Source organism: Dipteris shenzhenensis, chromosome 33 (genome assembly GCF_047967505.1).
Source record: "Dipteris shenzhenensis isolate YYH24624 ecotype China chromosome 33, Dip_SZ_1.0, whole genome shotgun sequence".
NCBI lineage: Eukaryota > Viridiplantae > Streptophyta > Polypodiopsida > Gleicheniales > Dipteridaceae > Dipteris > Dipteris shenzhenensis.
Window position 1 is genome coordinate 25,650,530 of NC_141628.1, and position 21,598 is coordinate 25,672,127.

Sequence of the window (21,598 nt, forward strand, 5' to 3'; positions counted from 1 at the left end):
GGGGGGGAGGGGTGAGCTGCGAGGGGGGGGAGGGGTGAGCTGCGAGGGGAGCTGAGAGAGAGAGAGAGAGAGAGAATCACATTAACGTCTGCAGGAGACCTCACGGGTCTATGGGACAAAGTAAAAAATGTCAAAAGACTTACAACATCTGGATAAGCCAGAGGGTCGAGGAGTGCACATGGCATCTCAGCTCGATTATTATATCACACCGATACATACTAGGACTATAGAACTAATAGAAGTGGCCTTCATAACATCAGTTTAATACTGAGAGTCTTTAGGTTTAGATTTGAAATCTCTAATTAATGTTGTTCCATCTTGATACACAGCCCATTTTCCAGCTTTATGTGCATCCTTCATTTTGGTGAGCTCGGCACTCCTTTCCTTCAGCTGAGTTAAGGTGAGTTCCTCGGAGATCCAAATCGTTGTGCCCTTCAACTTGTTTGTCTGTCGAAGAATCTTAATTTTCCCCGCTCTCTCCTTGAAAAACACTTGTACTTGCATTCTTGTTTGGGAGACACGGCTAATATCATTATGATCCCACTCTACTTGTGGTATTTCCTTCTTGAGACATGCAATCCTCTCGTCTACTGTGTAATCCTCTTCTTCATTGAAAAGGCCAAGACAATCCTTGGGCAGCCCTCCAATGCGTAGTATCTTCTTATTATGTGCTATAGCCTGCTGCTCTTTTACTTCTACGTACAGATCTGCTTTGTTAAGTTTGTTGTCCGCAACAATGGCCATCTCTTCCTTGGCTGAACTCACCTAAGTGTTGATCATTTCCTTGACCTTGGAGACGAGTTGGTGCTGGTGGAAATGTGCTGAACTTCTCCATAGCTTCTGCAATAATTTCTTGCTTGCCTTTGTTCTCCATCTCATTCACCTTTCTGCTAAGAGCTGCAACTAGCAGCTTGAGCTCTCTGACTTCATGCTCCAAGCGGTAAATGTGCTCATGAGGGTCTAATCCGATCCTTTTCCTATAGATCAAAGCATAGGGGCTGGGTGTTGCTGCAATGCTGGAGTAAGAGGGCTTGCTGACAGGGGTCGTGGTGGCGAAAGTCTTCACCTTCGGGAAATCCATGGTGGCCTTGCAAATTCTCCAAGCCCTTCACTGACACTAATCCCCCAGGCTGAGCCAAACAAGGGCTTAGCTCAGCCGGGGGTGTTGTTCCTGTTAGGCTGTATGGAGGCGGCAGCGGCTGTGTAGCAGTACGGGCTAGCTGGTACGGATGGACGTCGACTAGCTAAACAGGACCTTGCTGTACGGCGAGGTACGACGATCTGTGCTGTACGGCGAGGTAGTACCATGACCTGTGCTATACGACGAGGTACGAAGAGAGAGAGAAGTAGAAGTAGAAGTAGAAATTATTATCGTCCACGGGGGGCCGAAAACAACCCATGGGACTCGAGCGGTGTACAAGAAAAGTCTCCTCCGGTGTGGAGGGGTCAAGAATTTTCAAGTTCTTGACGGTACAAAAAGAGGCGGGTAACAAAAGATCCTAATGCTGCCGGCGAGGCAGTGGAAAGGACTGATGTTAACTGTGTGGAGTCTCCCAGTAACTTCCGGTAGTCCTCCCTAATGTGTGCATAACTGGGACACTGCAGAGCTATATGTGCCTCTGTCTCCGCTGTTTGAGAGTCACAAAATCTGCATATTCTGGCATGTCGCGGAAGATTCAACCACGCTCCCTTCTCAATTGCAAGCATGTGAGATCTAGTCCGGAATCTCTAGCAATATTTCTGCGATAGAGCAAGGGGATGGAAGTGCTGATGTATGCCTGAGCAGGGGCCTCTTTTGTCATATATGTGGACCAACATGTGGGGTTGATGTGATCTTGGTAATACTCCAGCTTCACCCTCTTCTTTGTTGTTAGCCATTGAGTCTGTAGAGTGCTCAATAGGGACATCTGAAACTCTTGGATATCAATTCTTGCGGGTGGCATAGTCAGGTATGAGTCTACATTCCATCTGCTGAACCACTTCCTTATATCTGTCCCCCATTATCTGCAAAAGATCTTGCTCTTATGGTTCTTTTGAAGTTTCATGCTGGCCATCCATGCCCTGTGAGGTAATCTATCTGTTTGCATTTGTTGTACCTCCACTAAGTATTGCAGTACTCTAACCAAAGCATGGAACTCGATAGGTCTCCTGCCTGTTTCTAATAGTAGCACCGAGAGAGAGAGAGAGAGAGAGAGAGAGAGAAAGAAAATAAAGAAATTTTATTAGAGTCTTCAGAAGACCGATGGGTCTATGAGACTGAAAGAAAACTTGATACAAATCACAGTAAGGGTGGAGCTACTTAAACAAGCATCATCACCCGTGCTGAATCCTAAGTCTAATCATACATAATCAAATACATCTGGATATAACAATGAAAAGAAAAGAACTGAAGCAAAGCGGAATCCTCCGTATGTCATGTCGCCCTAGCTGGTGCATAGCCGGTGATGGGATGCTAGCGCCCGTCAAGGGGTGCCGTGCGTCTCGGTCTCTTGGACGAGGCTCGACGCAAGACCAGAGCCACCGTGACTCTCGTGGGACGTATCTTGGGTCTAAACAATGACAGGAGGTCCTCCAGAGTGATTTGTGTGTCCCCTCGATGTCTCGTGTGTCGTGTTGCGGTCATCGGGTCGGGGTCTCTATCACGTCTGCGGCTAGAGACTGGACGATCAATGTCACTCGATGGGAAGAACTATGTGATCCTGCTCTGAGAGGTATTTGATGATGTGGCCAAGCCTCGTCGCCTAAAGGACCCCCTCGTGAATGAAGGCCGCGAGGCATCTCTGATCTGGGTAGGCAAGGAATCTGGAAAGGAGCCCAAAGCCGTCTCTAAAGAGGCAGTGGTAGCGACCTCGGATCTCGTAGTACACTGGGCACTTGAAAATAAAATGCTCCTCCGACTCAACCTCCTGACAGAAGTATAATTTATTAGCGTCCTCGGGGGGCCAAAAATGACCCACCCATCTCAATACAATGTAAAAACAGTCTCCTCAAGGAGAGGGGTCTGGAGTCTCTGAGTTCCTGATGACAAGTACAAAGACGAGTGACAAGATCCCAAAGCTGCCGGAGAGGCAGTGGAGAGAACTGAACTGAGCGGAGTCCTCCAGTATCTGCTAGTAGTCCTCCCTAATATGTGCATAATGGGGGCACTGTAGAGCTACATGTGCCTCCGTCTCAACTGTCTGCATGTCGCAAAGGGTATAGGCTCTAGCATGTCTAGGCTGGTGTATCCAAGCTCCCTGCTCAATGGCAAATGTATGAGATCTGGTACGGAACCTGGCTATGTTCCTGCGATATAGAAGGGGGATAGGTGTGCTAATATAAGGCTAAGCATGTGTCTCTATGGACATGTATGTAGACCAACATGTGGGATTTATGTTGTCTTGATAATATTCCAGCTTTACCCTCTTTTCACTTGTCAGCCAGTGATTCTGCAAAGTGCTCAGTAAAGACAGTTGAAAATCTTGCATGTTGACCTTTGCAGGCGGCATGGTCAAATATGCTTCCACTTTCCATCTGCTGAACCATTTTCTTGTGTCGGTTGCCCATCCTATGCAGATGAACTTACTTTTGTAGTTCTTTTGAAGCTTTGTGCTGGCCTTCCATGCTTTATGAGGCAGCCTATCAGGTTGCATTTGTTGTACCTCTATTAGGTATTGCATAACTCTAATCAATGCATGAAATTCAATCGGTCTCCTTCCCGTTTCCAATAGAAGTACTGAGTATGGAGTAGTGGGTTTGACACCAAGGTGTCGCCTTAAGAAAGCTTTTTGCATTTTCTCAATATCATTCCATGTAGAGGCTGAAATGCTGCCTCCCCGTACTTCCACTCCATATAATACTGTGTGCACTACATATGCATCAAACAATACATTTTGAATTTTCCAGTCTTCCCCCAACCAGTGTCCATCCTTCTATGTATACATTGCCACCATCTGTGATCTGCCAGGATATCAACCCCTAAGTATTTGAAGGTGCTGACATACTCAATAATCTGTCCATCACTTCCCATTATATGCAGTGGTCTGGGTGGGAGAGAGGCCCCGCCTACATAGTAGTCACTTGGAAGGCTTTTATCAGGCTACCTGAGGATCAGAGGCTACAGTCCATGAGTCACCTCAGAGGGGTAGCACACAGGATTCAGCAGATAGATGCAACCATCCCGGTGGAATGGACAGTTGAGATGCCTATTACTTCCACCACTTGGATGGGAGCTTTTTCGAGGACATCAGTTCCTCTATAGGTGATCGCTCTTCGAGGTCTCGGGGAAGATGCTCTTGTCTTTGACGTTGGGGATGGAGGTATACTCTCTAGATCCACTGATGATATTCTTCTAGAAGTTGCCTTTCAGCCTGTCAGGATTGCTGGTTTTGTGGACCATGGAGCGGGCTTGTAGTGGTACTTAGACCCCGACCCTCTGCTCTTGGCCCTGGGATCTTGGAGGTTGTGGTTATATGGAGGTGCACCTATCAGGTGCTTGCAGTGGGACCCAGGAGAGTGGGAGTGGATAGATCATGGGCACCGAGAGAGGGGGATTCCCTTCTTTCGTTTCATGGTTGGTAATGCCAAGAGATTTCAGCTGAGCAGTAGAGGTTGGATTCCCTCTGGAGCCCCCCATTGGGATAGCTTCTTCATCACCGCAGATTTGCGTAGGAATTTCTGGAGGAGGCTCTGGAAATCCCTCAGAAATAGAAAGATCACTCTTTTCTTTTGGCTTTCTATTCATGGAGGGATTGCAGTGAACCTGTGGAGATCACGATTTGGGGCTGATCCCACTTGCCCTCGCTGTCTTTCTGCAGAGGAGTCAGTGCGACATTGCCTTTGGGACTGCAATCAAGCAAGAATTATTTGGAAAGGAGTTGCTCGTATACTCAGCATTTTTCATACTTCCCCTTTTTTCATGACTTGAGGTTCGGTTGCATGGTTATCCCTTACTGGGCCCCAGGTGTTTTATCAGGGTGAGCCCTCTTCTTGGGCACTCTCGATCCACCGACAGGTGATAGAGCCCTGCTCTCTTCAGGATGTATTACATATTCCTTTCAGAGCTTCACATGTTTCAGTGGACACCTCTTGGGAGATTTTGGCTAGCATTTCCTCTTGGCACATTTGGAGAGCCAGATGCATAGAGGCCTTGGATGACACCCAGATACACCCATCATAGGTGTTCACAGGTATTTGGAGTGACGTGGTTCACACTTTGATAGCCATATGGGCTAGCATGCAGGGCCCTTCACAGGCAACCTCTTCTAGGAGGACTGTATTTCTTCGAGTTTGGAGGGGTTCTCCCTTTTTCTCGGAGGTTGCTACCGGATTGAGATGGCACTATCAGCCCCAATCCTTTCTTTTTGGCTCTTGAGCTTTTCATGCATTGCATGGTGTATCCCGTATTCTCGTTGCTCTAATGGTTTTCTTTAATACTTAATAGAAGTCTCTTTTTTGCCCAAAAATAAATAAAATCTGTCCATCGAAGGTGATCTCAGGGGGATGTTCTGGCTGATTGGTACAGACTGCCATCATCTTTGTTTTCCCGACATTTACTTGCAGCCCACTTTCCCTACAAAAAGTATTAAGCACTTGTAAAAGTTTGTGCATAGATTCTAGATCGTATGCAAAAAGAACGACATCATCTGCGTATAGCAACAATAGCACTTCCAAAGCCCCAATTGCGGTCAACCCTTCCTCTGCTGCAGATTCATTGATGAGTTCCTCCAGTTGGTCAATGCATATTCCAAACAAGGTAGGCGATAGAGGGCAGCCTTGCTTCACTCCCATATTACTCTCAAACGCATCGGACATACCCTGTGTTTGTTTGAGTCGGCATAATACCTTTTCATAGATGCGAGAGATGCCTACTCTTAAGGCCACGGGAGACCTCGTGGGCCTATGAGACAAAGCGCACAAAAAAGCGAACTCATACAAGCCTCAGTGGGCTGAAGCAAAGGGTACGCTAGGACCCTTGCTGAGTACTTATCTATGCTAACAGAATCATAATCATAATCATAATCAATCAATCTATCCAGGCACTGGGACGAAACCGAAGCCTGGTACAGTGATGGCTCTCTGGTGGGCTGCGAAAATATCTCGTATCTATGTCTGTCGAGCTATCTCGAGCTGTGGCAGGGGGCGCGGTCTCCTCGCTCTCTAGACTCTATGGGCTATGTCTAGAGTGATGTCTCGTCTCTGTCGGTCTCCTATAAGGAAAGGTGTGATAGGTCAGACCTCAATAGAGTGTACTCTGGGGGCTCTCTGTCGCACATGTGGCCTCTACGTCTCCCTCTCGGCGGTACTGTGCCGGCTGCTCATCGAGACTACTCTCATATTGGCTAGCTCCTCTTCCTCCACTCCACTATGTCCGGGGCTTGACTCAAATGTATAGAAGTCTGTGACGTGCCGCTATGCCCGGTCACCCTCTATGTCCTGTAGTAGTCTGACCAACCCCTGCTGCTCTCTGATATGTCGTAGAAGCGCCTCCCTGTGTCGCTGCATCTCCATCAGATAGAGTCCGATACAAACCTGGTCATGGAAATGGATCAGTCGTGTCAAAGGACCGAAGCCATTCCCCTCTAGGTAGAGACAATGGTAGCGTCCTCGAATCTCATAGTAGACTGGGCAAACACAAAGGAAATGCTCCTCTGTCTCAACCGCCCCCAGCGTACATAGCGTGCAGATCCGCTGCTCTCTAGGTATACGCGCTGCTCTCCCTGCCTCAATCCTCAGCTGATGGGATGAAGCCCGCATGACCAATGGCAATCCTCAGTGCATGAGATACTCCTCTATTTTCGAGATACTGTGGTCTGATAATGAATCCCTCCTCTGGTACTCGCAGGAAGTGGTCGCGATAGAACTGGGTCTTGGTGGGGAGTTCTTGGTCTTCCCCCCAAGTCGGGGATGTGTGAAGCTGGAGGAGGTCTAACCGTATAATACGGTTGACCTCATCCCGCGGGATCACAACTCAGGAGGTGCATCCATGCTGTACTGAAAGGGGGGAAGCCTATCCATCTGGATACCGTGCGTGGCAAGCCATGTAGATATGCGTGCATACCATGTGTCTGCCCCGCTCTCTGCGAGTCGTCTGGATGACTCTAGGGCCAATCTCAGAAGTCTCTAATGGGGTAAGTCCCACACCATGTGGATGAAAGTCACTGTCTGAAAGATGGCATCAACCTGGAGAGATGTCATGGCGAACTCTGCCTGTACTATCTCATGTGGAACTGAGGGCTTACATCGGATCATCCTGGATCCCATCGTCACATGTAGCCGCTCGAAGCTCCTCCAATCTGTCCTCGGAAGATTGCACCCCCAGAAAGGTGCTGCATACATGGCAGTCGATCGTACTAGTGTGTTCCCAAGTTCTACTGCATCTAACTCTGGCATCATATGGGGATCTCTCTCATATGGGAAGTCAATTAAGCCCACTTGCCTATCCCTTATCCTTGCATTGAAATCCCCCAGGAGAAGGGTGTCTCCCTGTCTGGAGAACTCCATGATAATTTCATGTATCGTCTCATAAGGGCTGTGCCTCTCTGTAGTGACATCATGGGCATATGATGACGTGTATGGAGGGAAATAGCATACTGCAATGAAGATAGGTCGGGCATCTAGTGGCTGCACTCGTATCCACATGTGACGTGCATGTTCCTCTCTCCGTACCACAGATATGAGTGGCCTCAAGTGTGTTTTGAAAAGGACAGCTACACCTCCAAAGCCTTGTATCCCACTATCTCTCCTCATTTCTTTCCTATGAGCAGACTCCCAGGTGAGAGAGAGAGAGAGAGAGAGAGAGAGAGAGAGAGGTAGAAGTAGAAGTAGAATTTATTATTTCCTCGGAGGGCCAGAAATGACCCATGGGACCTAATCATCAATACAAAAATCTCCTCCGATGTGGAGGGGTCAAGAATTTTCAAGTTCTTGACGGTACAAAAAAAGATGGGTGACAAAAGATCCCAACGTTGCCAGAGGGGCAATGGTGAGAACTGATGAGAGCTGAGAGAGAGAGGGAGAGAGAGGGAGGGAGGGAGGGAGAATTATTTATGAAGTATATATAATTCATATAAAATACAATATTTTTACCTGTTTTTAAACGAAACGTCTCTCAAAATCTAGAAACATTTCTGGTGACGTTGCAACAAGGTCTTGTATGCATGTAGTTGTATGAGATCTCCTGAATGACTTGGTTAGCCTCATGATAGGTGAGCGGGATAAAGAGGGGCTCAAGGCTATATTGAAAGGGATGTAGTTTGTCCATGTGGAGTCCCAGGCTCGCAAACCATCTTCAAGTACAAGCATATTTTTAGATGGTCAACATGCGAGGCCCTAAGTGAATGGAAAGAAAAATGCAATAGAGAGAGTGGGATCATGGTTTAGTTTCAGATTTTCACCACCAGGGCTTTGATGGCACTGGATTGGTTACAACAGCCTTCTTTTCAATGCAATTTGTATGAGATTTTCTCCTGATTTGATCTATTTGGTTCTCTTTTCAGGCTCCATTTTTACGATGAGGCCAGCGATGCAGGCCCATCTCAGTAGAGGATATGCCTCTTTAGCCAGGCTGGAGAGGTAGTGCTTCCACTCGCAATTTCAAAACCTCCGGACCAAGGCCCTCTTATTCGACTCCTTGGTCCGCCCAACTGGGATGTATGGAAGCCCTTGTTGGGGTCTGGATCTCTCAGATGCTAGAGTGGGCTCGGGTGGAGCGTCTCCAGGTTCTCATGTTATCACGGATGATTGGCAGTAAGCCGTCGGTTCCCCACCAGATTATTCAAGCCGATTTTGGATCGCCTCCACTACGGCTTGATACAACATTCCAGGTCATCACATATTTATTCCGTGTCAAGGGGTACATGGACTACACTTTCGGACCCCACAGACTATCGTGGCTAGCACTGTCCTCCTCTATGGCCCTAGCAGCTGAGGGTGACCACACCTACATAGTCCGGTGGTTTTAGAGATTAAGGCTCCACATGGATAGACTTCGCCCTTCCAATATAGCATCAACGCGCCTTTCCTCCCACTTGGATACCATGAGGTCAACCAGGTCATACACGAGGACCTAGCACAGCTACATACATTCAGGACCTGGTTGGAACCGAGTGAGCTTCCATGAGTGAAGTGTGGCTTTTACAGAGATCATTGCCCACGTATCTCTGACCAGGGTTTTATTGATCCTCCTGGATATACTCGGATTCACCTCACCCATTCATTGAGGATCTCTATTTGGCAATCTTGGGTCTCTTCACATCAACTCCGCATTGAGAACTGGACAAGCTGAGGGAGTACCCAGGGAGAGGTGCCTATGTACCTTGTGTGAGCTACAGGAGATCAAGTCAAAGGAGTATTTCATCTTCAAATACCCTCTTTACGATGAGATCCGAGGCCTCTTTTACTGTCTCTTTAGAGATAGCTTCGGGCTGCTCTCCCGCTTCCTCGCCTTCCTAGACCAAAGATGCCTGGCCGCCTTCATACATGAGGCAGTTAGACATTAAGAGCACCTACTCAGATCACAAAGACGTGGACAGGACCCGTTGACAGACTCTTCTCAGAAAATGAGCATAGAGTTTTTCCAGCTAGACCACACAGGTTCTCACCCTGCAAGCATCCAACATGAGCGAGACCCAAAGCCAGAGACACGACACATCCGATAGAGGACAGACACACAGAGTATACTTGGAGACACCCCCTCCATGTTCAGGGTTGGGACACGACTGTCAGGGGTTGATATCCCTAGTCCGGCGCAGAGCCTTTGCCAGGAATCAAGCCGAGCAGTGTCCTCAGATAGTCGACAACGAGTTATTTTTGACTTTATACTACCACTGTCTCACCGGTTGCCTAGTCTTCCATGACATTGGACTGGATTTTGCTTTGTACTTTGATGACATATGATGATAGTGATGATGGAAAGGGTCATATTGATGCTATGCTATGACTCTATATTGATGTACTTATGGCTATGTAGCGTGTAGCATGTAGTATGGGGGTTGATGCTCGTTTGGTAGCTCCACCGTTTGAGCTTGTTTGTATCAGGTGTCTCATAGTCTCATAGACCCATCGGTCTTCCAAAGACTTTAATAAACTTTCTTTCTTTCAGCCATCCATAGATGAAATGCGGACATGGAAGATGGTCCTGCAATGCTAGGGTTTCCCAAGCATTGGTGGGTCAAGCAAGAATATGTTGATTTGACATCCACATAGCAGCCACTTGTAAGCTAATAGGTTGGCTGATGTGTGGCATGCAGGTCTTAAGATGGCATGGTAGACACATTTTGCATGCAGTTGATGGATGGCATGGTAGTGTCGGTTCATGACTTGGTAGTGTTGGCATGCATTAGCATGGCTAGGGTTGACATTGTACTAGTTGGCTGCCAGGTGGAAGTCACCATGTTCCCTGATCTATGTACTTCCCCATTCTCCTCTTGGTTTGCTCCACGTGGAAAGCTATGTGCAGCCATGTACAATTAGTAGGCCCTTTTATTATGTCTCTTCATCTAAACGAAGATGTCTTTCTGGTTTCAGCAATTGTATCATGAGGACCACAATAGTTCCAGCATGTGATAGGTAGACTAATGATGGTCCCACAGGCTGCAGACCCCATCTTTTCTTCTGAGCACCCATCTCCGTCATACCAGCCCTTCAGCAGCCCCCTCATCCTAGAGTCCGAGCATGGGTGACCCTGGTTTCCTGCTCTTACCTCCTCATACACGTCTCATGTATTGATTTTACTGTCTAATGCTGCTGTGAGTTAATGTTTCATGGACTTGAACTGGGTGATAACCATTTCCTGGACTGTGGATACAAGCTGTCATGCATGTGGCGATGTATTACATTTATGCTGGGGTGTTTTGAGTATTGCTGGAGGATGTTGAGTATCTTTTCAGAAGCTGAATTTTTTGGTTAAAGCTGTCCCAAATAGAGAAGACGCGTGCTTGTATAACACTGGTGACAGAAAGAGTCTAACTAAGGATCATGGAGCTGTCTTGGTTTTACTTGAATCAAATTTTACTGAAGGATTCAAAATGGTGAAGACACTCTAATGGTTTTTATTGTGCCGGTGGAAAAAGCTAGCCTCTCCTATCGTTTTGACAGTGAGCATCTAGTGGTGGAATGAAGATCTCGAAAAACCGAAGAAGCTTCTTATGAAAATTGTTGAAGAGAACTTTACACCAAACATCCAACATAGGAATCGAGCCCCCTTAGGTTGCAATCTGCGCTCTTTCCAACATTCTTTGAACCTCTCTTTGCCTGCCTGATGGACTTGTAGTTTGTTGTTCTTTTGAACTGCTATAAAGTGCACACACCTTTCTTTATATTTATCTTTAATAGAGGCCAAAAGTTTTTAACCAATATCTTTTACAACACTACTGAGGTACTTTGTATCGGCTCTTGGTTGTTGTAAACGGCAATTATGATTGTAATATCCAAGGCAAGAATGGTATCGTAGTTTGTTCTTATCATGCCAAAGTTCTTAAGTTGAACTGTATAATGTCGAGGAGTATCACAAGACTCTATTCTTACTGGGCAGGCATGCAATTAAGAAGCGGAATGGTTCAGTCAGCCTTGTTCTTGAAAGACCTGCTTCACCGGTTCATATTAACCCTCTTCTAGGTGATGGTGAAGCTTCTTTCAACTGTGGGCGGGTTGCTTTTGCTACATGGAATGGAAATAATTTGTTCATGGATTCAAAGATGTCTGGAGATGATGTTAAGAATAAAGGACATGCAGGCTTTTCTGTTTTCACTTCAAGATTTCTCAGACCAACAGGTTTGAAGGTCCTTGCAAAGTCTAAACTCAAGGCTATACAAGAGAATGGAATGGTTGATGTTATGGCTGATGGAAAGGCAAAAAGCAACCTTGTTGATGAAATTATCACCTATTTTAGTGATGAAGAGTCAGATGGGGAAGTTGAATGGACCCATGGTTGTTTCTCATTAGACGAATACAGGAGTGCATTAAAACGCACTGAGAAAGATTTGTGCTATAATCACTCTCTTGGGATGCAGTACACAAAGGTGATTGTTTACGAGAAACCAACACAAAATGATAATTTGCCGCAATTTCTTTTTTCCTCCTTAAGGCTTGTAGTTTTGCTATCTCACAACCTCCAGTAATTTTCAGCTTAAAGTCTGTAATCTAATTTGTTGGGTCTTACAGATCACAGGAGACATCTATGTGGGCTCATGCATACAGACCGTAACTGATATCAAGACTTTGGCTAAAGATCTGGTCAGCTTTCTCCTGTGAATCTATACACCATAATCCATTAGATGTTTATATATGGTTTTATGCCTTTGATTTACCTTGGTATGATTTGATTGGGATTCATGAAGTGGCTAATGTAAGGGTTTCGATGTGCCTGCCAATTTTTTTCCCCTTTGGCTAACCATGAACCATTGTTCCTTCTGAATATCTTCATGTCATTGCTGTTCCCAGTCACAGGGTCAGGCACTTGTAGGGGCAAAGCCTTGGTCAACTTGTTCTACATGCAACCTTTCACTGGCTGCAATGTCTAAGCGGCTTGGTGTCAGTTTCATATTGCTGGACATAATCTGACTTTATACGTGCTCCTGGGGGCAACAGCTGAATGAAGACCTATTTTACCTTTTTGGGATATTGTGTCTGAATGCTATGGAAAACTACATCTCCTGAATTGTTGCACACTTGGCTGGCATGGGTGCTTGTTTGGCCATGGGGTAGTTGGCCTTTCTTGTTGGCCAGCTTGCCTTTCCTATAACCGTATTGGCCAGCTTGCAGGTGATGTTGCAAGGGGATCTCTTGCTGGTCATAGTGTGATATCTTTGGTCTTGCTGCTGTAGCATGCAATCCCCATTTTGTCAGCAATGGCTCCTCGATTTCCTCTCTTCTAGGGAGCTTTTAGGGGCTTTACCCTGCAGCTCTTGTCAGCTTTTAAGTTTTCCACCAGTTTGGAACCGATCTGAACTGGCCTAAATAAAAGTGGTGGCATAGGCACGATCCCAGGGACATATAGAACATAGGATGCACAGGAAGGTTCCTCCTGCTTATGATTCTCCCACCTGGCCAGTAGCAGCACCTCTGAAGGTATTCTGCCATTGCTGGCAATGCATATTGTCCTCATAGTGGTTGCACTGGTTACAAACTTTCACTAGACATGCTGTTTCCCACGCATGCTATTAAAAATGGCAGTCATGTGATAAGTAATGCCAAAAAGCCAATCTTTGTTCATGTTCCCCAATATTGATGCTGTAGCAAGAACTAAACATGGAAGATTCTCTCTAGATGTGACAACTTTTTGTCAATGGAAAAATATCTGCCTTGTAATGTAGTCTTAAAGATTGCCAGCTGAAAACAAAATCCTATCTGTACAATCCTGAGCAAAAGAGGAGTCCTCAAATATTGTGGGGCTAGATATACATAAGCTGAGTTGTGAATTCAGGGATTTTGTTTTTATACAAAAAAACCTCTTTCATTCTTAATTGCCACTTGCAAACAAGCTTGTTCACTCTAGAGAGCAAGAACGTACTGACTGCTGGAAACAAAGGCACTGTTGGAAATTATATCTTTTTGAGGGTAAGTCCTTCTGTACCTTGCTCTAGGATGTCAAACTTTTTTTCATAGAAAGCTTGCAATCTTCTACTTCTGGCAGCTTCTGGCAGCTTCTCCTTCTCCACTGTGGCATCGGTGTTGTTTATTTCCTTGGTGTAAGATTTGACACAAAATTGTTTTTTTGTTGCTCCAAACAGGGATAAGCCAGGCAGTTTACAACTATTGAAGCAACAAATGGTTCACATGATTTTCAGATCTTGTTCAGCTAAATGTGGATAGGATAAAGATTTCTCCTACATGCAGATCAGTTCAACATTTAACTCTACGTGTCCAAAAAATGTTCTTAAGTGATAAGCTACCTGGGTATTCATCTCTCACATGCTTACCATCACTATGGGGCAGTTCAGCGTTTTCTCTCACCAATGCCTCACAAGATTGCTCGTTACAATGGCTATATGAAACTTTGTCACATTGCATTGGTTGTGGATGTCCCAAGTACAATGAGATCTAAAGAAAGCATTTATGTCTTCTTCAAGAAGGCCCATAATTTTAGTTAATCAGCTAGATCAATGTAATTTGGTGATTTTAGATGTGTTGATCTTGACATAGTGATGGTGCTCTAAGGTCTTTGGGACGCACATGTGCTGATCACTCTTAGAGGCATATCACAAACTTCTCGAGCAAGCAATCCCCTTGGTGCAAGGTAAATTGGTTTGTAGTACTAGCTCGCACTTGAGGAGCTCCAAAGCCCTGCGATGAGGACATCGATACATGGGCTGTTAGCACATACAATTTAGGTGACCGCCTTCATCACTTCTATGTCCATTGGACCTAGTGGGCCAGGGGACCATATCCATGAGCCTTGAAGAGTGACCATCTGGAAGATAAACAACGAAAGGAGGGAATGTGCCTGCTTCAAATGTGAGAGTGATACTGCACCAATCATGAAATACAAAGAACCTTTGTGTTATATAGAAAAAGCTAAACATAAAATCGAGAGTGAGTCCTAGAGAATGTGTGGTACAAAATTGCCTTAGTGCACCATCCTATTGAGGACCTTAGCTTAACTGAATTCACTTTCTAAATGTCATATCGACTAGGTTTTGAATCAGGGGTTAGACAAGTCATAAACTAGTGCTGACTTATCTTTGCTGGGAATTATTCAATCTATTGTGGACATCACGAAAAAACTCCTCCATAATGCAGTACTTTTTAGATGCTGCATCATATTCATCATTGCGTCCCCCTCTTAAGGATCGAGTTATTCTGAATACCAATGAGACGTGTGCATAAGAAAATTTTCTCTTTGGTAATGCCTTGGTGACAATATCTGTTGGCTCGTTTGTGTAAAAACAGAAAGCATCTAAAATCCCCTAACCCCACCTTCTCACGGATGACTGGTTGCTGATGTCGATATGCTTTCTCTTGGAATGATGCACAAGATCCTTGCCCAAAGCTATTGCTAATAGTAGTTGGACATTGCTCTGCTATGCCAAGATCATTGAGTAATCTTTGAAGCTAGATCGCTCCATACACTGCTGCATTGCTTGCTACATACTGAGCCTCAATAGGTGGACGAGCACTTATATTATACTTCCTGCTTACCCAAATGCATGAGCCTATGCTCAAACTTGCTATCTAGCAAGATAACATGGAGCTGAAGGGACAGAACTTGGAACTTTCAAGGGAAATCACGGTCTTTAAAGGACAACATGAAGGAGAATGCAGTAGAAGGCAAGGTGGATGCAGGATATGCAAAGTTCAACACAAAGGCATAGAAAGTGCAGGAAGTATACATAAGCATAGGACATGAAGACACAGAATAGTTAATGACCAAGAACCAGGTTATCATCACCACGGTGGATGACTTGTTAAATCATAAGTTGGATGATCTTACTACATCTCTGAGAGGACAACAAGAGCATAAATAACGGGCTCTAAACCATAGAATGGCGGGAGTGGAAGAAAGTGAGGAGGATGAAATAGGATAAATCTTAACGATTTACTCCAAAAGAAAGGGCATATCTCTACAATACAGTGGCAATCTGCGTTCACAGTAGGAAGGGTAAGGGACAGGACCAAGGCATTTAATTTTGAAACTTCAAGACACACAATGATTAATAAAAGTCCTTAACCCCACGCATTATCTCAAGGGGCATTCCATGTGGATAGACTAAGACCTCCAAAAGAGCTATTACTCGAAAGCTCAAGGAGAATGAGATCTCAAGAATTAAAAAAAAGAGGGCAAGGTGGCATACACAAAATGGGGAAAGGTAGTGTAGCAGAAAAAGGCTATGATAAGGGCATAGGAGGGGGTAACAATGTACAAATTCATCTAGATGGATATGCAACCTATGGGAGTACATGAAAACAATGTCATTGTGAATCAGTTCACAACCCCCCTTGACATTGTGAGAATGTCTCTGATCCCCAAGCCATGTCGATGTCGTAAGAAAAGATCTGTTGACAGGGCTTTGGTGAAGATATTTGCCACATTGTCCTAAGATGGACAATAGATGAGATCAGTGAAACCATCAGAAATACAATCCTGTACATAATGATAATGATTTTCAATGTGTTTCATGTGAGCATGAAAGACAGGATTGTTGGCTATGGCAGTGAAACTCTGGCTGTCATAGAAGATAGAGTTTGCTTCGCCATCCTGTGCAAGATGCAAGTCATGCAAAAGCTTCCTTAACCACATTAACTCCGTAGTGGCTGAATTTGCAGCTTTGTACTCTGCTTCATTGGAGGAAAGAGAGACTCGCTCTTGCTTCTTACTGAGCCATGAGATATAGGCTGAACCCAATGAGAAGCAATAGCCAATAGTGGACTGTTTGTCGTCAATGTCCCCTGACCAATTTGAGTCGGTGAAACCACTCGGCTCTAGATCACAATTTGAAGCATGATGCAAGCCAAGAGACAGAGTGCCATGGACATATTTGAGAACCCTCTTTGCTGCATTGCAATGTGTGATCGTGGGACAATGCATGAACTAGCTCAAAAGCCCTGTGGCGTAGGCAATATCAGGCCGTATGGAGCATAGATATATCAAACTGCCAACCAACTGCCTATACAAAGTGCCATCAAACTTTTCAGCAATATCATGCTTACTCAGCTTGAGTCCCTTTTCCAATGGAGTAGCCATAGGCTTACAGTTCTCCATTTTAAATTTCCGCAACAACCCCTTCGAATACTTTGTCTGTGACATAGAAATCCCATGATGGGTCTGCCAAAACTCAATGCCAAGACAATAATGCAATAGGCCCAAAAGTTGTGACATAAAGTGGACTGCACTGCTGTAATTTGCTGCAAATCACTGCCAGTGAGTATGATGTCATCCACATATAGTACCAACATGACCAATTCTGATTTTTGCTGCAAAACATACAGATTTGGCTCTGTATGAGTGTTGACGAAGCCCTGCGACAGCAAAAACTGATGTATCTTCTGATACCACGCACGAAGTGCTTGCTTCAGCCCATATAGAGCCTTCCTGAGCTTGCATACCTTGTGCTCTTGTCCCTTCACCTCGAAACCTTGGGGCTGATGTGAATAGATCTCCTCTTTAAGATGTCCATTGAGGAAAGCAGTCTTGACATCCATCTGGTATACCGACCAACCATAAAACGCAGCAAGAGAGATGACAGAACAAATGGTGGTCATCTTGGCCACTGGAGCAAAAGTCTTCTTTAAATCTATCCCCTCCTCTTGTGCATACCCCTTGGCAACCAAACGGGCTTTGTATTTCTCAAGTGTGCCATCTGAATGGTATTTCACCTTATAAATCCATTTCGTGCCAACCACATTTTTCCCAATGGGCGCATCAACCAAGTCCCATGTGGCATTCTTCTCAATGGATTTAATCTCAGCTTCCATAGCTTTCTGCCATGCCAGAATATGCTGAGCATCCTTGAAGCTCTGAGGCTCATTTTCAGTTTCCATCATTGAGGTCATCAAAGCAAAATTGACCTTTTTCTGATTTTTCTGACTGTTGGTCCTGGTTTTCCCCAAAGTAGGTTGATCCTTAGCATCTTGAATGGTCAACCTTACCCAACGTGAAATAGATTTCTCTGCTGTACCACTCGGGGCTGCATCAACATCTTTAGTGGCCTCACGACATTGATAATGCCTCCAAACATGAGGCTGTCTATTCTCATTAATTGGCTGCAAATCTGAAACATTTGAGGGAGAGCCATCCTCAACATGTGGCAAGCCATCTAAACTATGAGAAGTAGAAGGGGAAGCATCAAGAGACTCCGTCTCATCATCCTCAAACTGGATGATGTCCAAAGGGGTGTCATCGTGTGGTGGCAAGTCTGCACTAGCGGGCTACATGCACTCATTCTCAGCAAAGAGAACATCTCTGCCTATTATTACCTTCCTGGTAGCGGGATTATAAAGCCTAAATCCCCTGCTTTCAGTGCTATACCTCACGAAAATGCATTTGACACTCTTGTCATCAAGCTTTGTCCGATGTGCATTTGGAACCAAAGCATATGCCATTGAGCCAAAAACTCTGAAATGACTAACCTTTGGCTTAAAGCCATACAAAGCCTCAAATGGAGTCACATTAACCAAAGCTTTGGTAGGGCATGTGTTCTGAATATAAGTGGTTGTCACAACTGCTTCTCCCCAAAAAGCCTTTGAGACTTTTGTACCGTACTACTCGTACAGCCTCTCCCCTACCTTCCGTATAGCCGTACCTCCCGTACAGCCGTACCTCCCGTACAGCCGTACAGTCGTACCTTTACCCGTCAACACCTCTCCATCCTCAATATCTCATGTCCGTACCTAGTCTAATCCTAGTCTAGTTCTAGTCCTCCCTAACCCCGAGTTGGGCTAAACCCCCAACCCAACCCGGGGGTTAGGTTAAGCCAGGGGGTTCATCATACAACCAACTATGGATTGGCCTACCCTCTCTTCCAAGTCTCCCTCAACCCCCTCAACTCCTTCAACATCCATTAGGACTCAGTACTCTACAGTTGCAGCCATGACGCCCTCTCCATACGCACGGAATTACCAACAAGAAGGCTCAAAACGGCCCATCCTCGGGCAACAGGATCAGATTTTTTATCTGCAGCAAGCAGTGAGAGAGCTACGATTGGAGCTGGCAGAAGTAAAGGCCCGACTTCACATCTTGGAAGGGCCTGGTATGCAGGCAGTAATTGATGAGGCTGTAAAATCTTATAAGGATTCCCCCTTACCCCGCAGCTAGTCTCTACAGTCAAAGATCTTGTTAACACTGAAGTACAAACTGCTAGGAAGGAAGTGTTTGTGGAAGTGGACAGCAAAGCAAGTAAGTCTGATATCCAAGCAGAGATTAAAGAATACGAAGCTAGATGTGATAATGCGCTGAAGATTAGAATAGGGGGCCTCCCAAAAGATTGGTACAAAGAGGAGGATACATATAGTGAAATATTGACAAAGATCAAATCAAGTTTGCCCAACATTGAATGGGTGAATGATGATGAGTAGGATGATGATGACTCCAGGCCAGCTTCTATTTTGCACTATAGAGGTCATGCAATCCTTACACTGAAGTCAAAAGATATGCGGATCAAGCTTCTTCGACAATCTTAGAAGCTGAAGGGCACCTAAGTATGGATAGCAGAGGAGCTTACACAAACTCAACTTAAGATTAAGGCAACTGAATTAGCTAAAGTCAGGGCTGCCAGAAAGGATGGAAAATGGGCAGTTTACCGTGAAGGGGTAGCACTAATTAGAGAGTTTAAATCAAAACCAAAAGACTCTCAGTCTTAAACTGATGTATGGCTGTTTACTCTTCCAAAATATCATGTAGGTACTCTAAATAATTGGGGTTGCTTTTTGCACTCCTTGGGAGCTGCCATGTGCCCTCCCTAAAGCAAATGTACTAGAGGGTTTCTTGCTGTCCCATAGACCTTTTAGTCTCCAGTGGACGTTAATAGACTTTCTTTCTTTTCTTTCTTTCCCTCCTTGGGCTGAGTTGTATGGCTGTGTTTGGGCTCAAACTTTTTTTGAAATTTGCCCTTTCCACCCATGGCAAGCGCTTGCTCACCCTGACGAGAGGCTTTGGTAAAATTTGAGAGTGGGGCTGCCCTGAGAAAAATGGTCAATGAAGTGACAAATGTGCCATATGAGGGCGCTAAGCTATTGAGAGTAATAGAAACGAGCTTCTTGTCTTCTATTTCCTCATCAATACTTGCGAGCTGATCATGTAGATCAGTGATCCTGGCAATATGATCAGTGATGGCCTGGCCTTCCTGCATCTTGAGATCCTTGAGCTGATTTGTCAAGGCAATGGCCCTTGCCTCATTCTTAACATGATACATGTTTGCTAATCTTTCCCATGTTGCCTTTGCATCCTTGCACGACTTGATAGTCGTCATAATGTGCCTCTTCACATGTGGCAATCAAAAACATCGCTTAGGCACTGCGGCGATCAAACTTCTTCTGCTCCTCCATCGATGCTATGGGACTAGCAGGAGGGGTTGTAGGAGTCTGCTGTTTGCCTCTAGTCTGACCCGAAGAAGCTGTGTTGGATGTGGATGAGCTTACTGGCCTCACCTCATCCCTACTAATAATATCCCACAAGCCCTTACCAACCAAGATGTTCTTAAGCATGAATGACCACAAGGCATAGTTTGGTCCATCCAGCTTGTCACCCTCGGACAAATTGCCAAAGCTGTCGGAAAGAGTCGACATGATGCAAAATGGGATACCCACAAGCTGCAAATGTACATGCAAAGTCCCAAAAGTGCAATTGGTTGCAAATGTGCCTGCAAATCCCAAACAAATGCTTGTTGCAAATGCAAAGTATGACTGGCTACTCTGAAATGCCACTGACTGCACAATGCAATGACTGCAAAAATGGCATCAACCAATCACTGCACTCTGTTGCAATCTGAAGTGCAATCCCAAACTGAAAATGCACAACCCAAATCTGAAATAGCGCACCCACGAGTGCTCAAATGCATCCACCGGAGCTCAAAGGCATCCACAACTATAAAGTAACTTGGCCCGAACCACCTGCAAAACAGTCCACTGATTGTGTGGGCAAGCTGGAGATGACAAAGGAGCTGAATGAAGCTATCGGGAGTACTTCTGAACACAATACGCGTGTAGGGAAGAGCCTGGAGAAGTATGGAGATGCCTGGAGCTGTTGGAACACACCCGGGAGAGGCTAGAGCTGAAAAGGGTGCAGATCTGAGCAAAAACAGCCAAAAACTACTCGAAATCACCTTACGACAAGTCCCACAGACTCCTAGCATTGTCGCACAACTGTACGGACAGATGCGCACAGACATAGGGACAAAAAACATTTTTTTTTTTGGGGGGGGGGTCTGAAATGGTGCGGGACAAGTTTGTTTGTATGCGGGCAGCTGAGAAATTTCGAAAAACGTCGAAATCGGACCTCAGAAGGTCAAAAAACAGTCGCTGGATTGTTGGAGCTACCCCAAACGAAAGCTGGAGAATGGAATGTGAGAACCAGGAACGCGCACTAGAGCACCAACCTTGCGGGAGTCTGGAAGCAAGCGCGGGAATGGGCTCTAGAGATGAAAGCGCTCTGATACCAAATGTAGGAACAAAGTGGAGACAGGTTGTGAACACAAGTGAGCAAGAGTGCACACACAAGAAAGCTCCAATAGAAATGTTCAAATGAAACGATACAAGTACTTGGTATATATAGTACCCAAGTACTACTGGTCAACCATAGGGTTGACTTTATGCCAACAACACCATATCTTTGTAATCTCTTACAAGAAAAGCTACAAATATCTCAAGGACCGAGACAAGCAATGCTCATACTATTTGAAAATCTACTAGTTGAATTGGCTAAGCCACTAGTGCATGGATCTAACTCAAAGGAGAAAATAATTATAAGCAATGACATGGGGGTCCACCAAGGATGTCCTCTCTCGCCAACCCACTTTGGTCTATTCATTGAGGCATTAGAAGAAGGGATGAGAGCACATAGCAAAGAGTGAGTAAAAAATTGCTGGATATGCCTTACTACTACTCATCTGTGCAGATGACATAGTTCTCTTTGTAAAGACAAAACAGATCTGCTGAAACACTTAAATGCATTAAGCAAATACTATAA

General features: G+C 45.2%; 1 protein-coding gene across 6 annotated transcripts in view; it reads left to right on the forward strand.

Annotated features, from left to right (window-relative positions):
- The window catches only part of LOC147879880 (phosphoglucan phosphatase LSF1, chloroplastic), a 204,324-nt gene that overhangs the window by 71,307 nt on the left and 111,419 nt on the right, over nt 1–21,598 (forward strand). For all 6 annotated transcript variants that reach the window (XR_015540634.1, XR_015540635.1, XM_087371540.1 and 3 more), the window contains exons 4-5: nt 11,513–11,999; nt 12,142–12,213. Coding sequence is in view for 4 of the 6 variants with exons in the window: in XM_087371540.1 (XP_087227666.1) it covers nt 11,513–11,999; nt 12,142–12,213 (559 nt within the window). In the remaining 2 variants the exon portion in view is untranslated. The remainder of the gene's footprint in view (nt 1–11,512; nt 12,000–12,141; nt 12,214–21,598) is intronic.